General features: G+C 31.6%; 1 protein-coding gene across 2 annotated transcripts in view; it reads right to left on the bottom strand.

Moving 5' to 3' along the window:
• Positions 1 to 680: 680 nt before the first annotated feature.
• The window catches only part of LOC106466334 (sex peptide receptor-like), a 44,089-nt gene continuing 25,366 nt past the window's right edge, over positions 681 to 19,403 (bottom strand). Inside the window, exons 1-3 of one of the 2 annotated variants that reach the window (XM_022396309.1) lie at positions 7,846 to 7,909; positions 3,494 to 3,568; positions 681 to 2,743 (exon numbers count right to left, since the gene is read on the bottom strand). In XM_022396309.1, coding sequence (XP_022252017.1) covers positions 1,165 to 2,412 — 1,248 coding nt within the window. In that variant the 5' untranslated portion in view covers positions 2,413 to 2,743; positions 3,494 to 3,568; positions 7,846 to 7,909 and the 3' untranslated portion in view covers positions 681 to 1,164. Of the gene's footprint in view, positions 2,744 to 3,493; positions 3,569 to 7,845; positions 7,910 to 19,403 lie in introns of those variants that run through there. The other variant, XM_013926648.2, reaches the window with a different exon arrangement.

The raw sequence follows: 19,403 nt of genomic DNA, 5'->3' as shown, positions 1-19,403 counted from the left end.
CTTGTTTGACAATGAGTGTTCTAAAATGTTCATATGTTTGCGGATTTCGCTATAAAACCTGAAAACAAGCGATTTCGCTTCGACCATGCATAATAATTATTTGTAGTCGAGCTTTTCAATGCATTAGTTATAGATTATTGTATTTTTTCAAGACGAAAAGGAAAACATTCGACTTCCATGTCTTAAAAGAACACTCTTGAAAGCATTCTAGAAAACGAGCCTGCAAATATAAAGAAAAAACATAACATCTGCGATCGTTTTGAAATATATACGATAAAAAAAATCTTAATTTATTTTTAGTTTAATATTTTGATTAATTGCATATATTATGATTTTTTTAGTATATTAACATATCATTTTGTAATCATATTTTCTGGGTTAGACTAAACTTTACATATAAATTCCTTATTTTTAAACAAAACTTGAGTTGCGTGGTTTGTATTAGAGATAGAAAGCTTTGTATGTGATTTTGGGCGTTTTTACATATTTTGATAAGTTTACAACAGTTTAAAATATCATGTTATTTATTTCTTTAATAATGAAATTTAAATATCTGATCAACAGAAGATAAGCATCTGGATGTTTTCAACCATATCGAACATTGCTAAATTCGATGATATAATAATAATAATAAACATTTCTTCAGCCTGTCGTTAAATATTTTGCCATTTTATTAATACTTCAATAATACAATATTACTTTCCATAAAATACATTACACCAAGTACAGTAGCATAGCTTAGCTTACTGGGATAAGTTCAAACACAGATATTACACAAGGTGCACTGATAATTACTCAATGAAGACAGTGAAATAAAGTATATTTTCTAAATGTTTTTTATACATTTAGGCAGGTCTGACTGTGCTAAGGAGCCCCAGAACTTAGTACAGACACATCTGCCTCCTTCTTTTCATTCTATCTATGTAATTTTATACTAACCCTCTTCTCTACAGAATAGTATAACATATACAGTATTTCTCACATTATAAAAGAATAAAGTGAGTTCCTCAATAAAGAATGGGGTAAATAATGAATTTGAGCGGTTTTGGATGTTTATTCGTCTACTTATACACCAACACACCATTTAATGATATGAATGATCTATTCTTATTTTAATGGTTTTTATCGCAACAAGATAAACGAGAGACTGGGCCCACCCTACAATTACAGAACTGTTTCGTTGTTTGACGTACGAGGCCCGTTAACTAAACTATATCTGGACGACCCCTCTCGTCTGTTGACGAGATTACCAATCATGAAGAGGTCCTTGAAAGTCTCTCGAAACTGTCGACTCATTCCACAGTAAATGGCAAAGTTGAAAGGGTAACTGAGCATGATGAAAAAGTTTGTAAAGAGAATTGTAGCATTTAGATCATTATAGTTGGGAATATCAAGATTCAATGCATTCTTCATGACGTGTAGCAGACTAGTAACTGCCAAAGGAATTTCAACGGCAAGAAATACAGTTACCACGACGATCAGCATTAAAGTGGTGCAGTTACTTTCTCGTAGCTTTTTACATTCACTTTTCCTATTTTCTTTGAATAATCTTTTCCTTTTCTGTTGTGCTTCTTTCATGGCACGGAAAAGGAGCACGTTTAGGACAACCAGAGCTGCGCATGGTCCAACATGTACAAAAATAATACGAAAGACATAGTAAAAGATGTAGTATATATTTTGCGTCAGTACCCCTCCTACCCAGCGAGCTGTCTGAGCTACACACCCCATGTGGGCCTTTCCTTGCCAGCGAAACTGGACGGATAGAAAGACCCGATCAAATATTCTTGTCGACTGGTGCAGGAAAGCCAACAAGTAGACAGAGATCATAGCTCGACTAACACGGGGAACTGTGCACCAGGTGCGAGCCGCTGTGGGATGGCAAACATAAATGTACCTTTGAACCGCTAACACTAACGTCAGCCAGATGGAGGCAGTATGGAAAAATGCAGGTACCACTTCGTACATATAATGGTAAGCGTAGCATGCAGTGGGTGGGAACAGGATCTTGTTATAATTTCCCAGTGTGTACATATAAAAGTACCAAGGAGCAGGAAATAGCAAAGTCAGCAGGTCTGAAATAGCCATCGCCAGCAATACTAAGTTTGTCGGGGTTCTCATGTGGCGCTGAGCCAGAACTACTACAACTAAAGTGTTGGCAATTATCGTAACTAGTAGTAATGAGGGCATAATATAACCGAAAAGGGGCATGGCATACTCAAATGGTACGTCACGTGTCATGTTTAGAAGATGGATGTCGAATACATTTGGAAGGTTATACAGACTATCTGTTTCATTTGTACAGTTAAAGATGTCCTCATAGAAAGGTGTTATTGATGTATACTCTTGTTTTCCTTCATTTAGAATTACTTTTTCAGCAGCATAGGTAGACCAGGAATATTTCTCGTTCATCATTGGTTTTGGATTATAGTTTGTTTTTTTTAATAAAATATCAAAATCGTGAACGATTTAGTTTGGATATTACTATTTAACAGCCAAAAAAAAAGCTTTATGATAAACAACAATCTTTCTAATATGTAATGTCTTTCTTCAGCTAAATTAAAATACCCGGCCCAGGTATATTGTTATCTTAGAAAACGTTTCTTGTTTCTGATTATATAATTAAAGTCATAGTAAACTTATCAAAACATTCTGTGGAAAATCCAAAAATAAAACCCATATGTCTTTCTTTGTACGTTGCCGATTTCTTCAAAACCTTCCGTGACACATCTGGTTTCTGGTGTACCTTCAAACAGTTAAAAAATAAAGACTCAAAGTCATCCCGATACATTGTTTAGGCAATTAACTAATTAATTTCAATATTACTATTATTATTCTTTTAATCATCTTACTATTATGGACGTAGCATGTATATATTTATCTATCTACGTATGTGTCCGAAATTATCAATACAATGTGACGCCATCTAGTGAATAGTATCACAAACACAAATCCATAAAATAAAATATCACATTTTCGTAATTCAAGATTCAGACAATTAGAAAAATAATTACGGCATGTGCTACAACCATTTCTTTATCATAGAACAACATTTTAAATACCCTCCTCACAACAAGAACACGACTTTCACTAGGACTATACGTGAATATTTGATCATATCTTTATTGATGTAATTTGTAAATATTGTACTAAAAATGGAGTTCTTGAAAAAATAACATTTTTAATATATAAAAACAATATCAGAACAATCCGAACACTTTTTCCGTGCACTACTTCCCTGAATAATCCTTTTTTTTTAGAAAATGTTAACTTTTTCTAAATTTATTTCAATGAGGTATGAATACTACGATTAGTAATTACTAGCACAAACAGCTGCTCGTATTTGTGACTTTATTAAATCTTGTGCTGAATCACCTTATCTTCATCTACCATTAAAGTAAGGTTATATTTAATTTTATTAAAAACTTAAAATCCAGTGTCAGTATTAAAAAAAAAAACGCAAGTCAACTTTGCCTGAGCCACGTATAATATTTACCTTATTTCCTGTTATCACAGCAAAGTCACAACAGTCCGGTCACCATCTTCTCCCTTACAATTCACATTCGCTTTGCTGTTATATTAAGTAAATGAGATCAAATTAATATTAATAATCATATTTATTATATTTTATCAAATCATTATCATACCAAACTTTAAGTTAAGACGCTTCAATAGACATAAGATATACTTTGTCTTTTGGACATACACTTAAGTTAATTGTTTATCGTTGCTTATTTTCTTATTGAAATTGTTCAAACAAAAGATACAGCTTAGTCTAAAATAAGCAATTTAAAGTAATTTTAACAGTGATGCTGTTCTATATCTTTTGGCATGAGACTAGTAAGGCTGAATTTCTTTAAAACTGTTTTAAATACGGTGAGGCCAAGTGAATGTAGTTATAACATATTACTTAAAGCATAATAATTGCACATAAGGTATGTTCGTCAAAGTAAAACAAACGACTCAATTTAAACTAGCAATGGCCAGTAGTTACTCATATCTTACTGTGTTTCAAAGTTGTGTCGCTGCTTATAGAATAAAATATTCTATGACTAGTATGGTGCTATATCATTAACGTTGATTTATTAATAACGTACGTGTGGTTTTAATAGAAATACCTAATACATTTTTTTAGAATAATTTAAATTTGCTAAATAAAACATGTGCTTGTCATCTGGCAAAGTTCTTCTTTGAGGACGAAAATTGTGAAACATAAAATAATTAAATTATGTTGGTAATAAAGATAAAATAATTTCTGGTATAGATGAAGAAGCACCATAAGAAACATTTCATGGAAAATTCAAAATTCATATTTAGTTTACATATTTAACAGTGGCATAACTAATGCAAATTTAACTACATTAAAATTTATCTTTTCAGGTTGGTTTGATGTTACGTGTGTTGGCACAGGAAGATGTTTGGTAACAGTAATTTTTGAATCATTTATAAACGTCACTTTTTATCAGATAAGCATGGTTTGTATTCTGATATTTCAGGATCCTTCTTCTGAAGATGAGAATAAAAACAAATTAAATATATTATACGATTAAATAAGATTAAACTAATAAAATATAAATCGCCTTGTATGTAGATGGTATTTTTCTTAAAACTCTCTTTAATTGGGAGTTTATTTGCTTAATATAATACTTGTACCTTGGATGAAAACCAAATGTGTATAAAGATATGTAATGTAGAGTGGCTAACATTGTAGTTTTAATATACTTAGGTACATGATGGAGTCCAGCTCAGGTTTAAAAAGACATCATCAAACACACCTAGATTTATGCATCATTTGGCCAGACAGATGAGAGAAAAAAATGAACCAAAACACATGACAGCCCTGAAAGAATACACGTCAAATAGAATGAAAAATCACGCGTTTTACAATACATTTTACTATACCCACCTATCACATGGAATGGAAATTTCAAAATGGAAACATTTAGTACCACCTTTAATAATCAGTAAAGGGCCGAAACATGACTTGAAATGATCACATACATGCCAGGCCTTAACAGAATATTGAATACGTCAATACAATCAAGACTTCGACCTATAAGACTTTATACATACTAGATTAATACGGGAATTACACAAATCAATTCCAGTTACTATACTAGTTTGAAGTTCCTTTGATATGGATTACCAAATGTGTTAATGCAAACGGCATATAATATAGCATGTGTTATATTATGCATAAACTATAGAGAAAATATACAAAACTTTATAAAATACATTCAAAAACTTTCAAAATCAATGTATTTGTTGTTGTTTGACAAATACAAAACGTAATTTTAAATTCAAAAACAGCTAAAATGGGATAGAAAATATGCATGATTTAAAAACAACGTTTCGCTACTGTTAACGTGGCACCACGTTAAAAGTGGCGAAACGTTGTTTTTGTGATACATTTTTTTCTATCCCGTTTTATCTGTTTTTAAATTTTTAATTTTGTAGAGTATGGGATACCTCCAACATTTATGACTACAAAATGTGGACATGGGATATACAATTTTCCCGATTTCAACTAAGTAGCGAATTACTGCACTTAACAGAGGTCATGCTTTTTAAACCAACTTTTAATTATGCGTTAATGCCTAGCAAACATCCATCAAACTGTTAGTGGCTATATAATTCTTTCGCAATGTTTGTACAAACGTAATTCTCATCACATTTTATATTATCTGTTGCCACGTTAATTAGTAGGGTAAGCCTGAGTAGATATCTTAAAGTCATACAAGTGTAAAATAACATATAATCATACTAAGTACTCTACTGTGTTTTCTGGTATCTACTTGACTAATTTCCATTTTATATATTTTTATTTAGTCACAAGATATCAATGCTATTGATTATAAAGGCTGATGCGGCTTAGTGTTGGTGTACCAGGATGAAAATGTCCAAGGTTCGATTTGTTATACGTCGTTGAATACTCTCCGTAATTTTAACATTGACAGTCAATCCCACAATATATTTAAAGTAGCCACATAGAGGATTTAAACTCTAAATAAAAAAATATGACTATTAACTAATACAGCTTTAGTAACGTTAACTTTTTTCATTTGTTTGTCAAAGACATATATGGATATCACTAACTGTAAACACATTTGTTAAATCAGTCGTTTACATTAACGAGGAAGAACAACGAATACATTGGCTGGTTGTTATGCTTCCTATTTCTGTTATGTGTTCTAAATATTAATACATAATCAAAATGTTTTATTGTCTAAAATAATTTATATTATCTAGAAAAATAAAACATCCCGAAAGAACTGAGGTTAAAAGAGATTAATTGCTCTCGCTGTCATCACATCCAGAAAGCTTTGGGGAAAAGAAACTGCATGCACTAAACTACAGACGAGGCCTTCTTAACTGTGCTATGTTAAGTGTAAAGAGGACATTTATCCTGATATTGTGACCACGTGCTCATAGATTATCTAGTTAAGTCTTATTTTTGTTTTCAGCTCAACGAAAACGTTTTTTTATAAATGCATCATTCACGTTTTAACTTATAAGCGTTCTTAACATCGTATATTGTTCAAAGGAATGCAAATAAGACTAATCTATCATAAATCAGTTAACAGTTTTAATAGACAAGGTGGTCCAAAAGTTAAGTTGTGCCAGAGCAGTGCACTAATTATTTTCAATTTTCATCTGTTTTATATTATTGTATTAGTGTATACGAACAGTAAATAAACATAGCACCCAGATTGACAAAGGTTATCCACACATGTGATATTTAAGAGTGGAGTAAATAACCTTAGGACCACCCAATACTTTAGTGTACTAAACAGTTTATATTTCGTACAACAAAGTTTAGGATGACTACTGAGCTTATATTTATTTAAACTTGAATTTTGATTCCAGACAATTCATACGAAAGACTGCCTTGCACATTAGCACGCTTGTAGATATATTGATTCATCTAGAAACGCTTGAGCGAAAGAAAAACCGAAACCTTAACTTGGCTCAAACAGTGAGCTCAACCAGATGTGTAAGCACGCTTAACCAAACTTCACATTCAAACTTTTCAAAAAAATAAACTTTTATTTTTAAAGATAACTTTTTTATAATTCTAAATACAAATATCTTAAATAGATTATACTATCATGTTACGAATCACAACTTGTTAGACACAATAAAATATATTAAACATTACAAGATTTCTTGAATAGATCTTATAATCTCACTTTCATTTTTCAAAGTCAATGTTTTTTCGACCATATCTTGAACATCAGATCGTTTTCAGTTTTGTGGTAAGTTCAAAAATATTCTTAATACATATTATGGCATTAATAATTTCACAAGATATCTCGACCTTTTGAAAAATGTCTCATCTACACTTTAATTTCTTAACTAACTTTTCGGGTCATAATGAACAACTTTAATATGGCGACTATCGTCAGTTTTACCTCCCTATAGTTTAACCTCACACTATAACTATTGGAAGTTATATAACAGTTCCTTACCCAGTTTCGTTTTGTGTTTACTTACTGATTAAGTATTATTTTATTACAAGTTACAGTTTTTACAGTGAGGAAGATAATTTTTAGAACAGGTACGACGTTTCGATCAACTGTACTTTAGAATGATCGCACCAGTGATCGAAACGTCGTACCTGTTCTAAAAATAATCTTCCTTACTGTAAAAGCTGTAACTTCTAATAAAATAAGTTTCTTATACAGCATAACCCTCCTACTTTAGTTACAATACTTCCTGTTATTTACTGTAATTGTAAAATTTATCCTTGTTGTTGCTTTCTTGTTTAAGGATTATTATTAATGTGATATTTCTCATGTCTTATTCTAAGAACTTATTAATGAAAACAAGGATGAATATGTAAATTACCTCTCGATCACACTATATCTGCAATATTCAGTGCCGATAAGGTTTTCAGTTCAATACCAGGGCTTTTCAGGCCGGCCGATATACAACGGACCTAGTGGTAGTCAAGACTATATTTATAGCATCATTTGCATAAACAACTCGTACGTTTCGGCTTGCTCTAAGAGTTTAACGCTCAGAAAATTGACCATGTGTGTAGAAGATAGCTAAGGTCAGATTAGTTGTGTTAGATAAACTATCTTGCTGTTAGCAAACTCTATACTTCAACAGTAATATGTGTAGCTATGCTACTCTAAAATTACATGGAGCCGTTTAATGGGCTTTCTTTCGTTACTAGGTATTATTATAAAGGATTAGACAAGGCTCTTTTAGTTTTGTGTTTTGTAGGTTGTGCTCTAGTCTTTATTAAACAGTAGTGATTAAAATGTGTAATATATATAACATATTTATTTATATCACTTATCATTATTTTTATTTATACATTTTTATTATATACTATTAGGATTTTTTTTTGCATTGTTAGCTTAGTATTCAGGTTTAGAATTAACGTTAATCTCCTAAGATGGCCAAACCAAGTGAGCTGTTATTGGAATTACGGACGAAAATAGCGTTTACAGCGAAGGTAGTCAACTGATGAAATAATACATTTAGGTCATTATAGGCTTTCGTTCTATGGCTTTGTATGTTAATAGCAAGAATGGAAATATTAAATTAGTTATATTTATTTTAAGGTTGATTTTAGTTCCGATCTCTGTAGGTAACTTGCTTAAATCAAAAGTTATTGGTAATTAACTTTATGATATTTATGGTTCGGTTGATAAAACACGGGCTTTACTAACGTGAGGCTATTGTTGGAAAATATGGGATCAAAAAGATAACCTCATACAACCTTTCAAGTCTGACGTAGTGGAGGTTAGGGTGTTGCTATGACAACAGCTAAGTAGCCTAATTTAAACTGTTGCGAGATATGAAGTGTAGTACATATACATGGTTATTAAACAGATTTGTTTTTTCAAGTGACGACCATTGCAGACCATGATAAGAGCAAACACGCAAAGCTTAATATAATAATATGCATCACAAATATCTGCAAAATTACTATCCACTTATAACCTAAAAATACACTAACAAAACTGTCGCTGTCTAGAAGATTAGCTGCGAAGTTTAATTCGGTGCTAAGTAGGTAATATCTGAGTATATACGAACCACTAGTATTTATATAATTGTATTCTTATATTAGCTCATTTAATTTGTATCATGTTAAATTATTATGTATCTGACCTGGTCTGGAAATGTAATTATGGTGAGTCATGCAGTATTGAAAATATGTGTCAGTGCTATTATGAAGAAGAACCTTATTAGCGAGAGTTAATGATACAGCTGAAGTGCTATGAAGGCAACAAATGTTTAATGTACTAACTGGATACGTAAAATGGCTTTATGCTAACACTTTGTACATATTATAGTTATATAGCTAGCATAAAGATTGTTTTGCCACTAGAACGTCCTCTTTCACGCACTTTATATTCAAAGAAACTGTATATAAAAATGGTTCAGCTTTTCTGAAGTCGCATAAAGCTTTCTTCATTTGCACGTACTATCGACAGCCTTATGATAATACACCGGATGAGCTCGTATAGGTTTCAGACACCATTTGTCTTTCTTGCCTACATTAGAGAAACTCTAACAGTTTTCTGTGATCATTTCCAGTTGTTGCTTGATTAAACATATTTGGCTAAGAAAAACAGTCTTGCCAAGGAATGGTGTGATAAAGCTTTTGGGTGAATGTGTACATTCAGAAGGTCTTATATTAGACTTTCTTGTGATACTTTTTGTCGGAAACAAAGACCTAAAGATGGCTTCCATTCGTACCACCAAAGATAATTTAGTCTAATGGAAAGGACAAAGTAAACAATACACTGAAAGAGCACTCTCCTCGAAATTCTTTATCCGAGAACAAACTTTGCACTTTATAATTGAAATGTCTTCATGTTAAACATTTGAGAAACATACTTTTCTTCGGCACTTTGAACAGCATTTGTCGTGAATGGTCTTTCAGTAGAATTGTTTAAACTAATGCTTCTATACATGTTATGCCTGCTTGAACAATAATAAATCAGAACCTTTAACATAAACAAATAATAGAGTTCCTGTAAGCATTGATAATGAACAAATTTTATTTGAATATTAAACGTGTAGATTTATATCGATTTTAACTTGATATAACTCAAAGCCGATGTAGAAGATTTTCTAAACTTTTTAAGCATAAAATAAATGATACAACACCACCATTATATAAACTAAAACTACAATGGAATTTAAAAAAAACCAAGAATGTTATTACTTATTTTCTTTTACTTTTCTTTACATCGATAAGTCAGGGCTAATATTTTATTTGTGCATCCAGTCGACATTTGGCATTTTAATAAAATTTTAGACACTGGATTAAACAAATTAAACACTGGATTAAACAAATTTACTGCTTCTAAAAAAAACAGTAATTTTTTTATATTGCGTCATTCAATAAACTGTAAATATAATCACAATCATATATGTAAGTATGGCAAGGTTGAGAAAAATGTACAAATGATTTATTCTTTTGCAGAATCTCCCAGTGGCACAGCGGTATGTCTAGAAAATGAGTTTAGATACCCGTGGTAGGCAGAGCACAGGTAGCCCATTATGTAGCTTTGTGTTTAATTACAAACAAACAAACAAACTGATTTTGCAGAATCGCCTAGACAATTATCGTTAGTGGTCTTAGAAACATCAGCTTTACTGAAAGAATATTGGTATTACAACATGAATGATTGGAAAAAAAAATTACATAAATATACTGCATTGATTGGTACCATAGCAACGCCATCCAGTAATTCAGTGGTAAGTCTGAGAGCTTATATCGCAAAAAATCGGGTTTCGATATCCTCAGCGGGCAGAATACAGTTATCCCATTGTATAATGTGTAGCTTAGCGCTTAACAATAAAAAACAAAAATAAAACTATAGCGATGCCAACTCTGTATTATTTATATTATCAATAGTTAAAGAAAGAAAGAATGAAAAACGATATTGCTAGAAAAATGTGTACACAATTTTCTTGTTAAATATTTTTTGTAATTTTCAAAGTAATTACTGAAATTTTATTTTTAAAATTATAAGTCGTTACCAAATGTTTTCAACTTCTCCATGAAATGGAAATATTTATTTAACCCGTAAACTTGGCATGGCCTGATGTTTGGGGCAACGACTAGCAATCTGCGGCTCCCGATTTCGAATCCGATCACCGAACATTCTCGCTCTTTCAGCCGTGGAGGTGTTATAATGTTACGGTTTTCCCCACTACTCGTTGGAAAAAGAGTAGCCCAAGAGTTGGCGGTGGGTGGTGTTGACTAGCTGTCTTCTCTTTAATCTATCACTTCAAAATTAGACACGGCTAGCGCAGATAGCTCTCATGTAGCTAGCGCGAACTTCAACAAACAAATAAACACATTTTTACTCCTAACTTATGTATTGATGTGCATATTTCCTGAACCGAATAACGAGGAAGTTAATGTGCGTCTTCAAAAACTGTTGAAGGATATCATTATGTGGTTGTGTTTCCCTGCTTAAGTGTTATGAGTGGTTGAATTTCCGTGAGGTAAGTGTTACTAGTGCGTATATTGTCCTAAGAATATATTTTACTTATTTGTTTGTTTCGGATATTCTTGCAAAGCTGCATAAGAGCTATCACTGCAACTTACCGCTAGTTTTTGGATAATATGAGTAAAAAAAAATGCCAATTTCAAGATGTCTTCTTCGATCCAACACGTGGTTTACCCATTGACTTTCCTCTCGCCCCACCATTCCTTAGTGACCTTCAATGTGTATATGAACAATGTCGCACCTAATCTTTAGCTTCTAGCTCAACTAAAACCAAACTTGTGAAAAAGATACATTAGTCATTTGACCTCATACCCTAGACATTGCATATTTTTTCGTATTTCTCAATTTTTTATCAAAACATTCAGCACACTATGCGAAATTGGAGAACATCCTCCTTCATCGACATAAACATCGCCTTACTACATCGACCCACAAAAAAAACCTATACTGGGGAGATCATTATTAAAACAAAGTAAAGAAAAAGGGAACATGAAGAGGCCACTCGATCTCTCTATCCAGAAAAATCTACCCTAGCGAACACAACTGCAATACTGGTTATACTACCAATTGCAACCAACGCCAAATTCTTTACTCCTCATAACATTAGGAAACCGAAAAACATAAATAATCCTTTTACATGAAAACCTTACAAACATCCATGAACTGCGTTCAAGACGTGGATTTCAGTCCAATATGGACTCCTTTCCTCCACAACGAACAGAACGAGCATCAAACCATGCATTGCTCAACACAGCTAAAGTTCCAGTTAAGTAAGTATTGATGACCATGCCTCATACGAGAGATTCAGAACTCCCTACTCCAACGCGTTCGTCTTCCTTTCAATATTCTCTCACTTTAACTCAAACTTATTTTACGCACTTCGGGATTCCACTCAAAAAAGCTCTCAATTACGGTCTCTTTTTAACAACGTTTTACGTACACAACTTAACCAATTTGATCGAATGAAGATCTGCACTAGAAGTTCGAAATGTGGATGCAATTCACGGAAGCATCTAATAATACACCAGTCCTGTCTAATATTGTCATAACCAGGGTAAAACAGGATATCTAGTTTGTTTTTGTTACAAAGCTACAGGATGGGCTATCTATGCTTTGCCCTCGGCGATTATCGAAACACGTTATTTGGCGTTATATGTTCTCAGGCTTGCCACTGATCTACGTGAAGGAGATACAAATATCTGGGCTAGCCGTCCCTAATTTAGCAGTGTAAGACTAGAGGGAAGGCAGCTAGTCATCACCACCCACCGCCAATTCTTGGGCTACTCTTTTACCAACGAATAGTGGGATTAACCGTCACATTATAACACCCCCATGGCTGAAAGGGCGCGCATGTTTGGTGGGACGGGGATTCGAACCCGCAACCCGCAGATTGCGAGTCGAGCGCCCTAATCACCTGGCCATGCCGAGCCGATAATAAGATTAGTTGATCTGCAGACATAATTTTTGTGATAGAAAGCAAAATAGATTGTTTTTATCATATTCCTTTTAATTAGGCCAAGTGACGCTAATGGTTAGCGTGTCATACTATAAAATGAGGGACCATGGTTCGCGTCGTGTTGCCGAAAAATGCGCTTCGCACTTTGGGGAGGGTGTTTTTTAAGAGTGACGTTCAGATCTACTGTTGGATTAGAACAGCACAAGAGTTGGCGATGGATACTGTTAACTTTCTACCTGTCATGTAGCATATCAGTTCAAATTTAGAAACCGCTAGTGTAGATAGCTCGTGTGTAGCTCTGTGCGAATTTCCGAAATAAATAAATAATCTTAATTAGTTCACTGCAGATTTCATGTAGGAGATGTGTACGACAGAATTTTTATCTGCTAGAAGTCACTGTCCACAATATCTTTCTTTCATTGCCAGTACTTTTCACCTGGGTTGTACACGATTCTAGCCAAATACTTTTCTAAAATGCGACTTTATATCTAGTAAGAAACAATTAATATTACACATAAATATACAATAGTCATTTTAGAATTAAAAAATAACGTTTCACCGTATCCAATCCAATTGACGAGTTCTTCAAATGAAAAAAAGACCTCTTCAGGAATGGCTTATAACAGAGGAAAAGTTACAAAACATATATTTTGTTTGATTAAGTGACTATAAAAAAGGCCTTATTAGATGGACAGCTATATTTTAATGGATCAAGCACGGCTAGAACGTTAATCAGGACTGTATTATTTATCTTAAGTTCAAATTATTTGGAAATTATTACTCTCAATAACGTTCATATTCTATAATTTTCTTTAGTAAAGTCAAAGAACTCCGTTTGATTTTAATATTTATAGCATTATCTGGGTACTTTTTCATACTGCTAAAGAATTCAATTTTTATATATATATTATAACATACAAAAATTGCAAGTTAAAATATGAATTACATTTTGTAACATGCAATCATACACACTGATATTTATGATACACATTTTATTTAATGTTACTATAATGTGTGAAGTTTCGATAATTAATTATTTTACATGATTATGTCAGCCACATTCGAAAATAATTTGTGGAGAAAGAGGGGAAAAGCGGCTCCATACTATCATAAGTATAAATCTAGTATTAGCAATACATATATATATATACCAGCAGAGAGGTAGGCAATAGATCAGAGTGTTTGATAAAAAAAAAGGTACTTGTAACGTACTGCTGAAGAAATAACTCCAACCATTAGGTAAATCTTTGAACCCTCTAAAACTTAAACATTTTACAAGAGGTATAAAACTACAGTACTTTGCTTTACAGGGGACACACTAACTTCAGTCCACATAATGGAATATTTCTAAAATCAAACACAATTGAAATGTCTTGAATAGAATTTTCAAATACATTGAACATCGAAGAGCCATTAACAGAGATCTCTCGGACGACTTACAGCTTTTATTTGAATTTTCTTAAAAATAAACACGCAGATTTCACTGATGTTAACAAGCAACGAAAAATACTTACACAGCTCTGATAGAAAAGAAAAACTAAAGGTACAATATTAAGAACTGCATTATAGTATGTATGGTCGCTTTTATTCATTCTGATCATGAAGTTTCAGTCACCACTTTGTATATATGTTTTAGCGCAAGGTTACACAATGGACTATTTGCACTGCGTCCGCTAAGAGAATCGAGTCCTGAATTCTAGGATTGCAAACCCTCATATTTACTGCTTGGCAACCATGGTACCCATAAGAATGCCTAAATAAAATTACAACGTTGGCTATAAAGAAGCCCGTTGTTTAAAGCCCTTTTTTGATTTTAATAAGTACGTAGGAGTATTATCATAGTACAAGGTGTTTATCCTTTTCAATTTTGTTATTTATTCACTATTATTAACAATAAAGATAAAGAGCATACTAGTATCTCCAAATATATTCCATTCTTAAATTTCAATTTGATTTCATATTTTTGATATTTCAAGGTATACCCCTGTAAAAGGAGTGACAGAAAGATTTTGATTAGATAATTAGTAGAATTTGACCAGTATTGCAATACCAATGCTCTTAGTTTGAGTGTAGCAAAAGCGACAACAAGCTTTAACTTAATTAAAATCTTCCTACTTGCTCTGTCAAAAACGTTATGTGAAATTAGATGAAATAAACCATATGCTACATCTGTTTGTTATAAACCCCACACAAAGTTTACCAGAAAATAATTTATCATAACAATCTTTGCGTTATTTAGAATAAGAACATTGTTTTAATATAATTTATTAAACTTTCCATTATCTTTCATTTACAATATGTATATATATATATATTGTATAAGCTACTAAACGCACTACACTTCACATAACCAAAGTAATTAGACATAAAATGTTCATACTATGACATTATTTAACAAAGAATAGGACGTCTGGTTTTAAAAATTTATCATAGATATGGTAAAGTGATATAATTCGTCCTTGGTTAAAATAGGTTCTGTCTACTTGTTTGGTAGCACTTCATTTTAATTAACTTTTTTATTACTTGCAAAAATCCAGATGTATTTTTTAAAACAAAATCTTGGCTCTACGTCTGTCCAAATATTTTGAATCTTCATGTTTCAACGAACAATGTCTTTACACCTTGAATGCAACGTTGTGACAGTAATCATTCGAGCAGAAATAGATAAAACACTCATGTTAGATTCTTCCGTTCCTGAAACTTAGTACATTAGAGATAGTTTGTTCTATTTAGTTCAGACTGATGTTTATTCTTCTTCTTGTGTTTGAATATGACGACAATCGAGTTATTCTGTTTTATTTTATCAAATCCTGTAGCAAAACTATGAAATTATTTTGTTTAGTTTTGTAGAAGTTTCATTAAGATTATTAAAGTATAAACATTTATAATACAAGTACACAACCATTTATAATAATAACTTTAGTAGATTTTAATAAGAATGGCATAAAATTAATGATAGTAGTTACAACACATTTATAACAAATACGGTTAAAATATCAGTCACAATACATTTATAATAAAAATAAAATACATTACCTTTCTACAATATGAGTTGTTTCTTAAAAAAAGACATACGCTAATGTCATAAACAATACCATGTTGAAGTAATCCTAATAATTACCTTATAACTCCTTGACAGAATAATCTGTCAAAGTATTAGTTATCACCAAGGATGTTTTATATTTAAACCAGTAGTAATTTTAGTTTCAATATTTATCGCTTTTGAGATATAACATAAATTAATTAGGCTTCACCTTTTGGAAAATATACAATCGCAAAGATAACGAGTAGTTCAAGTTATTATAAAACACTGGACTTTAGTTAAGATATTTATGTATAATTAAACCTGTTAGTTTCCTAAACATGACAAACTATTAAACAGAAAATACGGAAAACTGTTTTGATGTAGAAAATGATTTAATCACCGAAATAACTTTAACGTGTTGTTTCAATATTTTAGATATTTCATGTCCTACATCGGACTAACATTTCTTTATACGTTGTTCAACTAATTCTAAGCACTACAAGACTATTTAATCCCTAATTTCACGAAACTTTTTCCCGTGTAAATGATCTTTTTTGAATTTAAATCGGTTATGTATAAAACATTTGACGAAGTATTTCCTAGATTATCCCATAGTTATATATAAGGCATTTGACGAAGTATTTCCTAGATTATTCCATAGTTATATATATAAGGCATTTGACGAAGTATTTCCTAGATTATCCCATAGTTATATGTAAAACATCTGACGAAGTCTTTCCTAGATTATCCCATAGTTATATATAAAGCATTTGACGAAGTATTTCATAGATTATCCCTTAGTTATATATAAGGCATTTGACGAAGTATTTCCTAGATTAAATTTACATCAAGAAAACAAAAAATCCACGACAACGCATAACTAAAATTACTTGAAAGATAGCGGAGAATCCTAGATTCTATATGGTTTAGTAAAAATTCTTATTAATAGTTAGCAGTTTGTAAATAAATCTATATAAAAGAAGCATATTCGCTAAAACATGATTCGTATCTTTTTTGAAAAAAACGTTTTTGTTTTAATTCACATTAATAACAGTACTGGTTGGCAATCAGTTATATAAATGCTATCTTTACTGAATGCATTATAAAATAATTTATGTCTTTCACTGACGAATAAGATTTATAGGAAGTAAACTGAAAACATAAAACAAAGGAAAATGGTGTAAAAAAAATGAAATAGATTGATTTAGGACTAGGATAATATATTTGAAAAGAGCAGAATGGTTAATAAGAACCTTGTTCTATATTTTGGGCAATGTAAGGTATTCAAGTTTCGAAACATATCTGTAATAACCGGCGGAAAAAATGACTCTTATACGTGAGGAAACTTTGTTCTCCATTCCTTCTAAGTAATCAATAAACACGTTTTTCGTCTTTTTATAAGTCCAATTCAGTCATTTCCACTATTGTATTGTGATGCAAAGATTCGAATTATCTTTGTTTAAAATGCTTTAATTTCTCATTATATTTTGAGCTTACTTTCATGACAATAAATGATTGAACAACAGTGTACTTTCGGAGTAGTATATTAAACTAAAGATAAACATATTTTTTATATTTTAAAACCTTATTATTATTATATATGGAGATATATATTTACATACAAATACGTCAAAATGCATTTCCTGAAAAAGCATCTGTTTCGAAAAAACTATATAGGACATAATAGCAAAGTTCCTCGCACGAAAGTGGTATCATCACTATACAGATCTTGTTTGGATGATGAAAGCTGGCAATGCTCGCAATTTCAGTTCTCAAATGTCATATTACAGGTTTTATTACCCAATGCGAGCACATATGTCTTCATAAAGCAGTTTACCCCAACGAAACGTGTAAATAAAGCTCGAGTGCTAAATATAGCTTGGAAGTTGAATAGTCTCAAAATCTCTTTTGGAATAAAAGAAAATAAAAGCGCGTGTGTGTGTGCATCAACTACGTCAGTTCGTAAATAAGATTTAAAATTAAGTTTAACTCTAGAGTCGGAAAATTTATTTGGTCATATCTTTTTTTCACTATAGATTAAGTCCGTATGTTCATAGTTTAATCTGAGTTACTTGTATACCGTTTCCACATTCGCACAACACTCAAAAACCTGTGTAAACTTACAAATACCACACAGATTTGGTTTTTAACTGTGAACAAGAACGCTTTTAAGTTCCCTTAAATGGTTTCAAAAACGCAGGACTGTTTAGAACGTTGGAGGTCGAACAAGGTAAAAAGGACACTTAGATTTGAAATATATTGCACAAATACATTTCATTTCTGTTCAAAGTTTTTCTTTTTGTTGATCGTACAAAGTTACACAATGGGCAACCTGAGCTCTGCTCCCCGTGAGTATCGATACCCGAATTGTAATGTTATAAGCTCTCATACTTACGCTGAACTACCGAGGGGATAGTTAAAGTTTTAATACCATTTTTTTATCAAAATATTTCAGCGAAACATATATTAGGCTGAAATCCATGACTGAGCCAAATTAATTGTTTTAAATATTGTTCGAATAGTAAAACGTAAAGCACTTATTCTTTATCAAATTCTACATCACTTTTACACCCTAAACATCAAATATCTTCAGAAGATTAGATTGTAATGACCTCAGTAAAAGATGCTGAGCAAATATCTTCGGAAGATTAGTTTGTAATAACCTCAGTAAAAGATGCTGACAACGAATGTGAATTTAATTTGTTGATTTTTTAAAGTATAAATTAGTAACAATATATAAATATATGTTATTTATTGGAACCCAAAATATAAATAAAAACGCAACTAACACAAATTATCAAATTATAATAGTCTTGGGTCTGTTTTATTTAAGCACAGTTTATCTAATTTAAATTTTGATAAACTACTTACAAGAAAACTCTTTTCATTATTTTTTAAATTATTTTACCTGTTGTGCAATGAGTGGCTCAAGCTTTGTGTTGTTCTCTACTCTTATTAGTTCTTGTAAAATAAATTTCCAAAACTGCTTGTAAATATTTTTCATATTTTTTATCTCTTTATCCACCCCTTTAAATTCTTTCTATAAACGTAATACAATAAAAAAAGCAATTAAATATTATAACAAATCGTGCCATAGATAGCTAACCATTCTACCTCTCTACCTATGAGTAAAAATATTTTTCTTGCATAAGTTATATATGCCTTTCTAAATATTGCACAATAAGTAAGTTAGGGAAATGTTTTGGTTAATCTTGCTTCAGAAAACTAATGTATTAGGAAATAACTATTTATGAAAGTTTAAAAGTATGAAGTAAAAGTAATGGCTAGTATGCAGTTTAACATATTACACAGGCTTGCGAATTTAAACTTCATAAAAGTTATTTTGGTTTTAATAACGGATTTTTCCATAATTCAGCTACGCAAATTTCGAAAATAATATTCATTTTTTTTCTATCACGTAAATATTTTTTACAGCTCG

This window comes from Limulus polyphemus, unplaced genomic scaffold (assembly GCF_000517525.1).
Source record: "Limulus polyphemus unplaced genomic scaffold, Limulus_polyphemus-2.1.2 Scaffold2, whole genome shotgun sequence".
Classification (NCBI taxonomy): Eukaryota; Metazoa; Arthropoda; class Merostomata; order Xiphosura; family Limulidae; genus Limulus; species Limulus polyphemus.
This window is presented reverse-complemented; position numbering and strand designations above follow the sequence as displayed.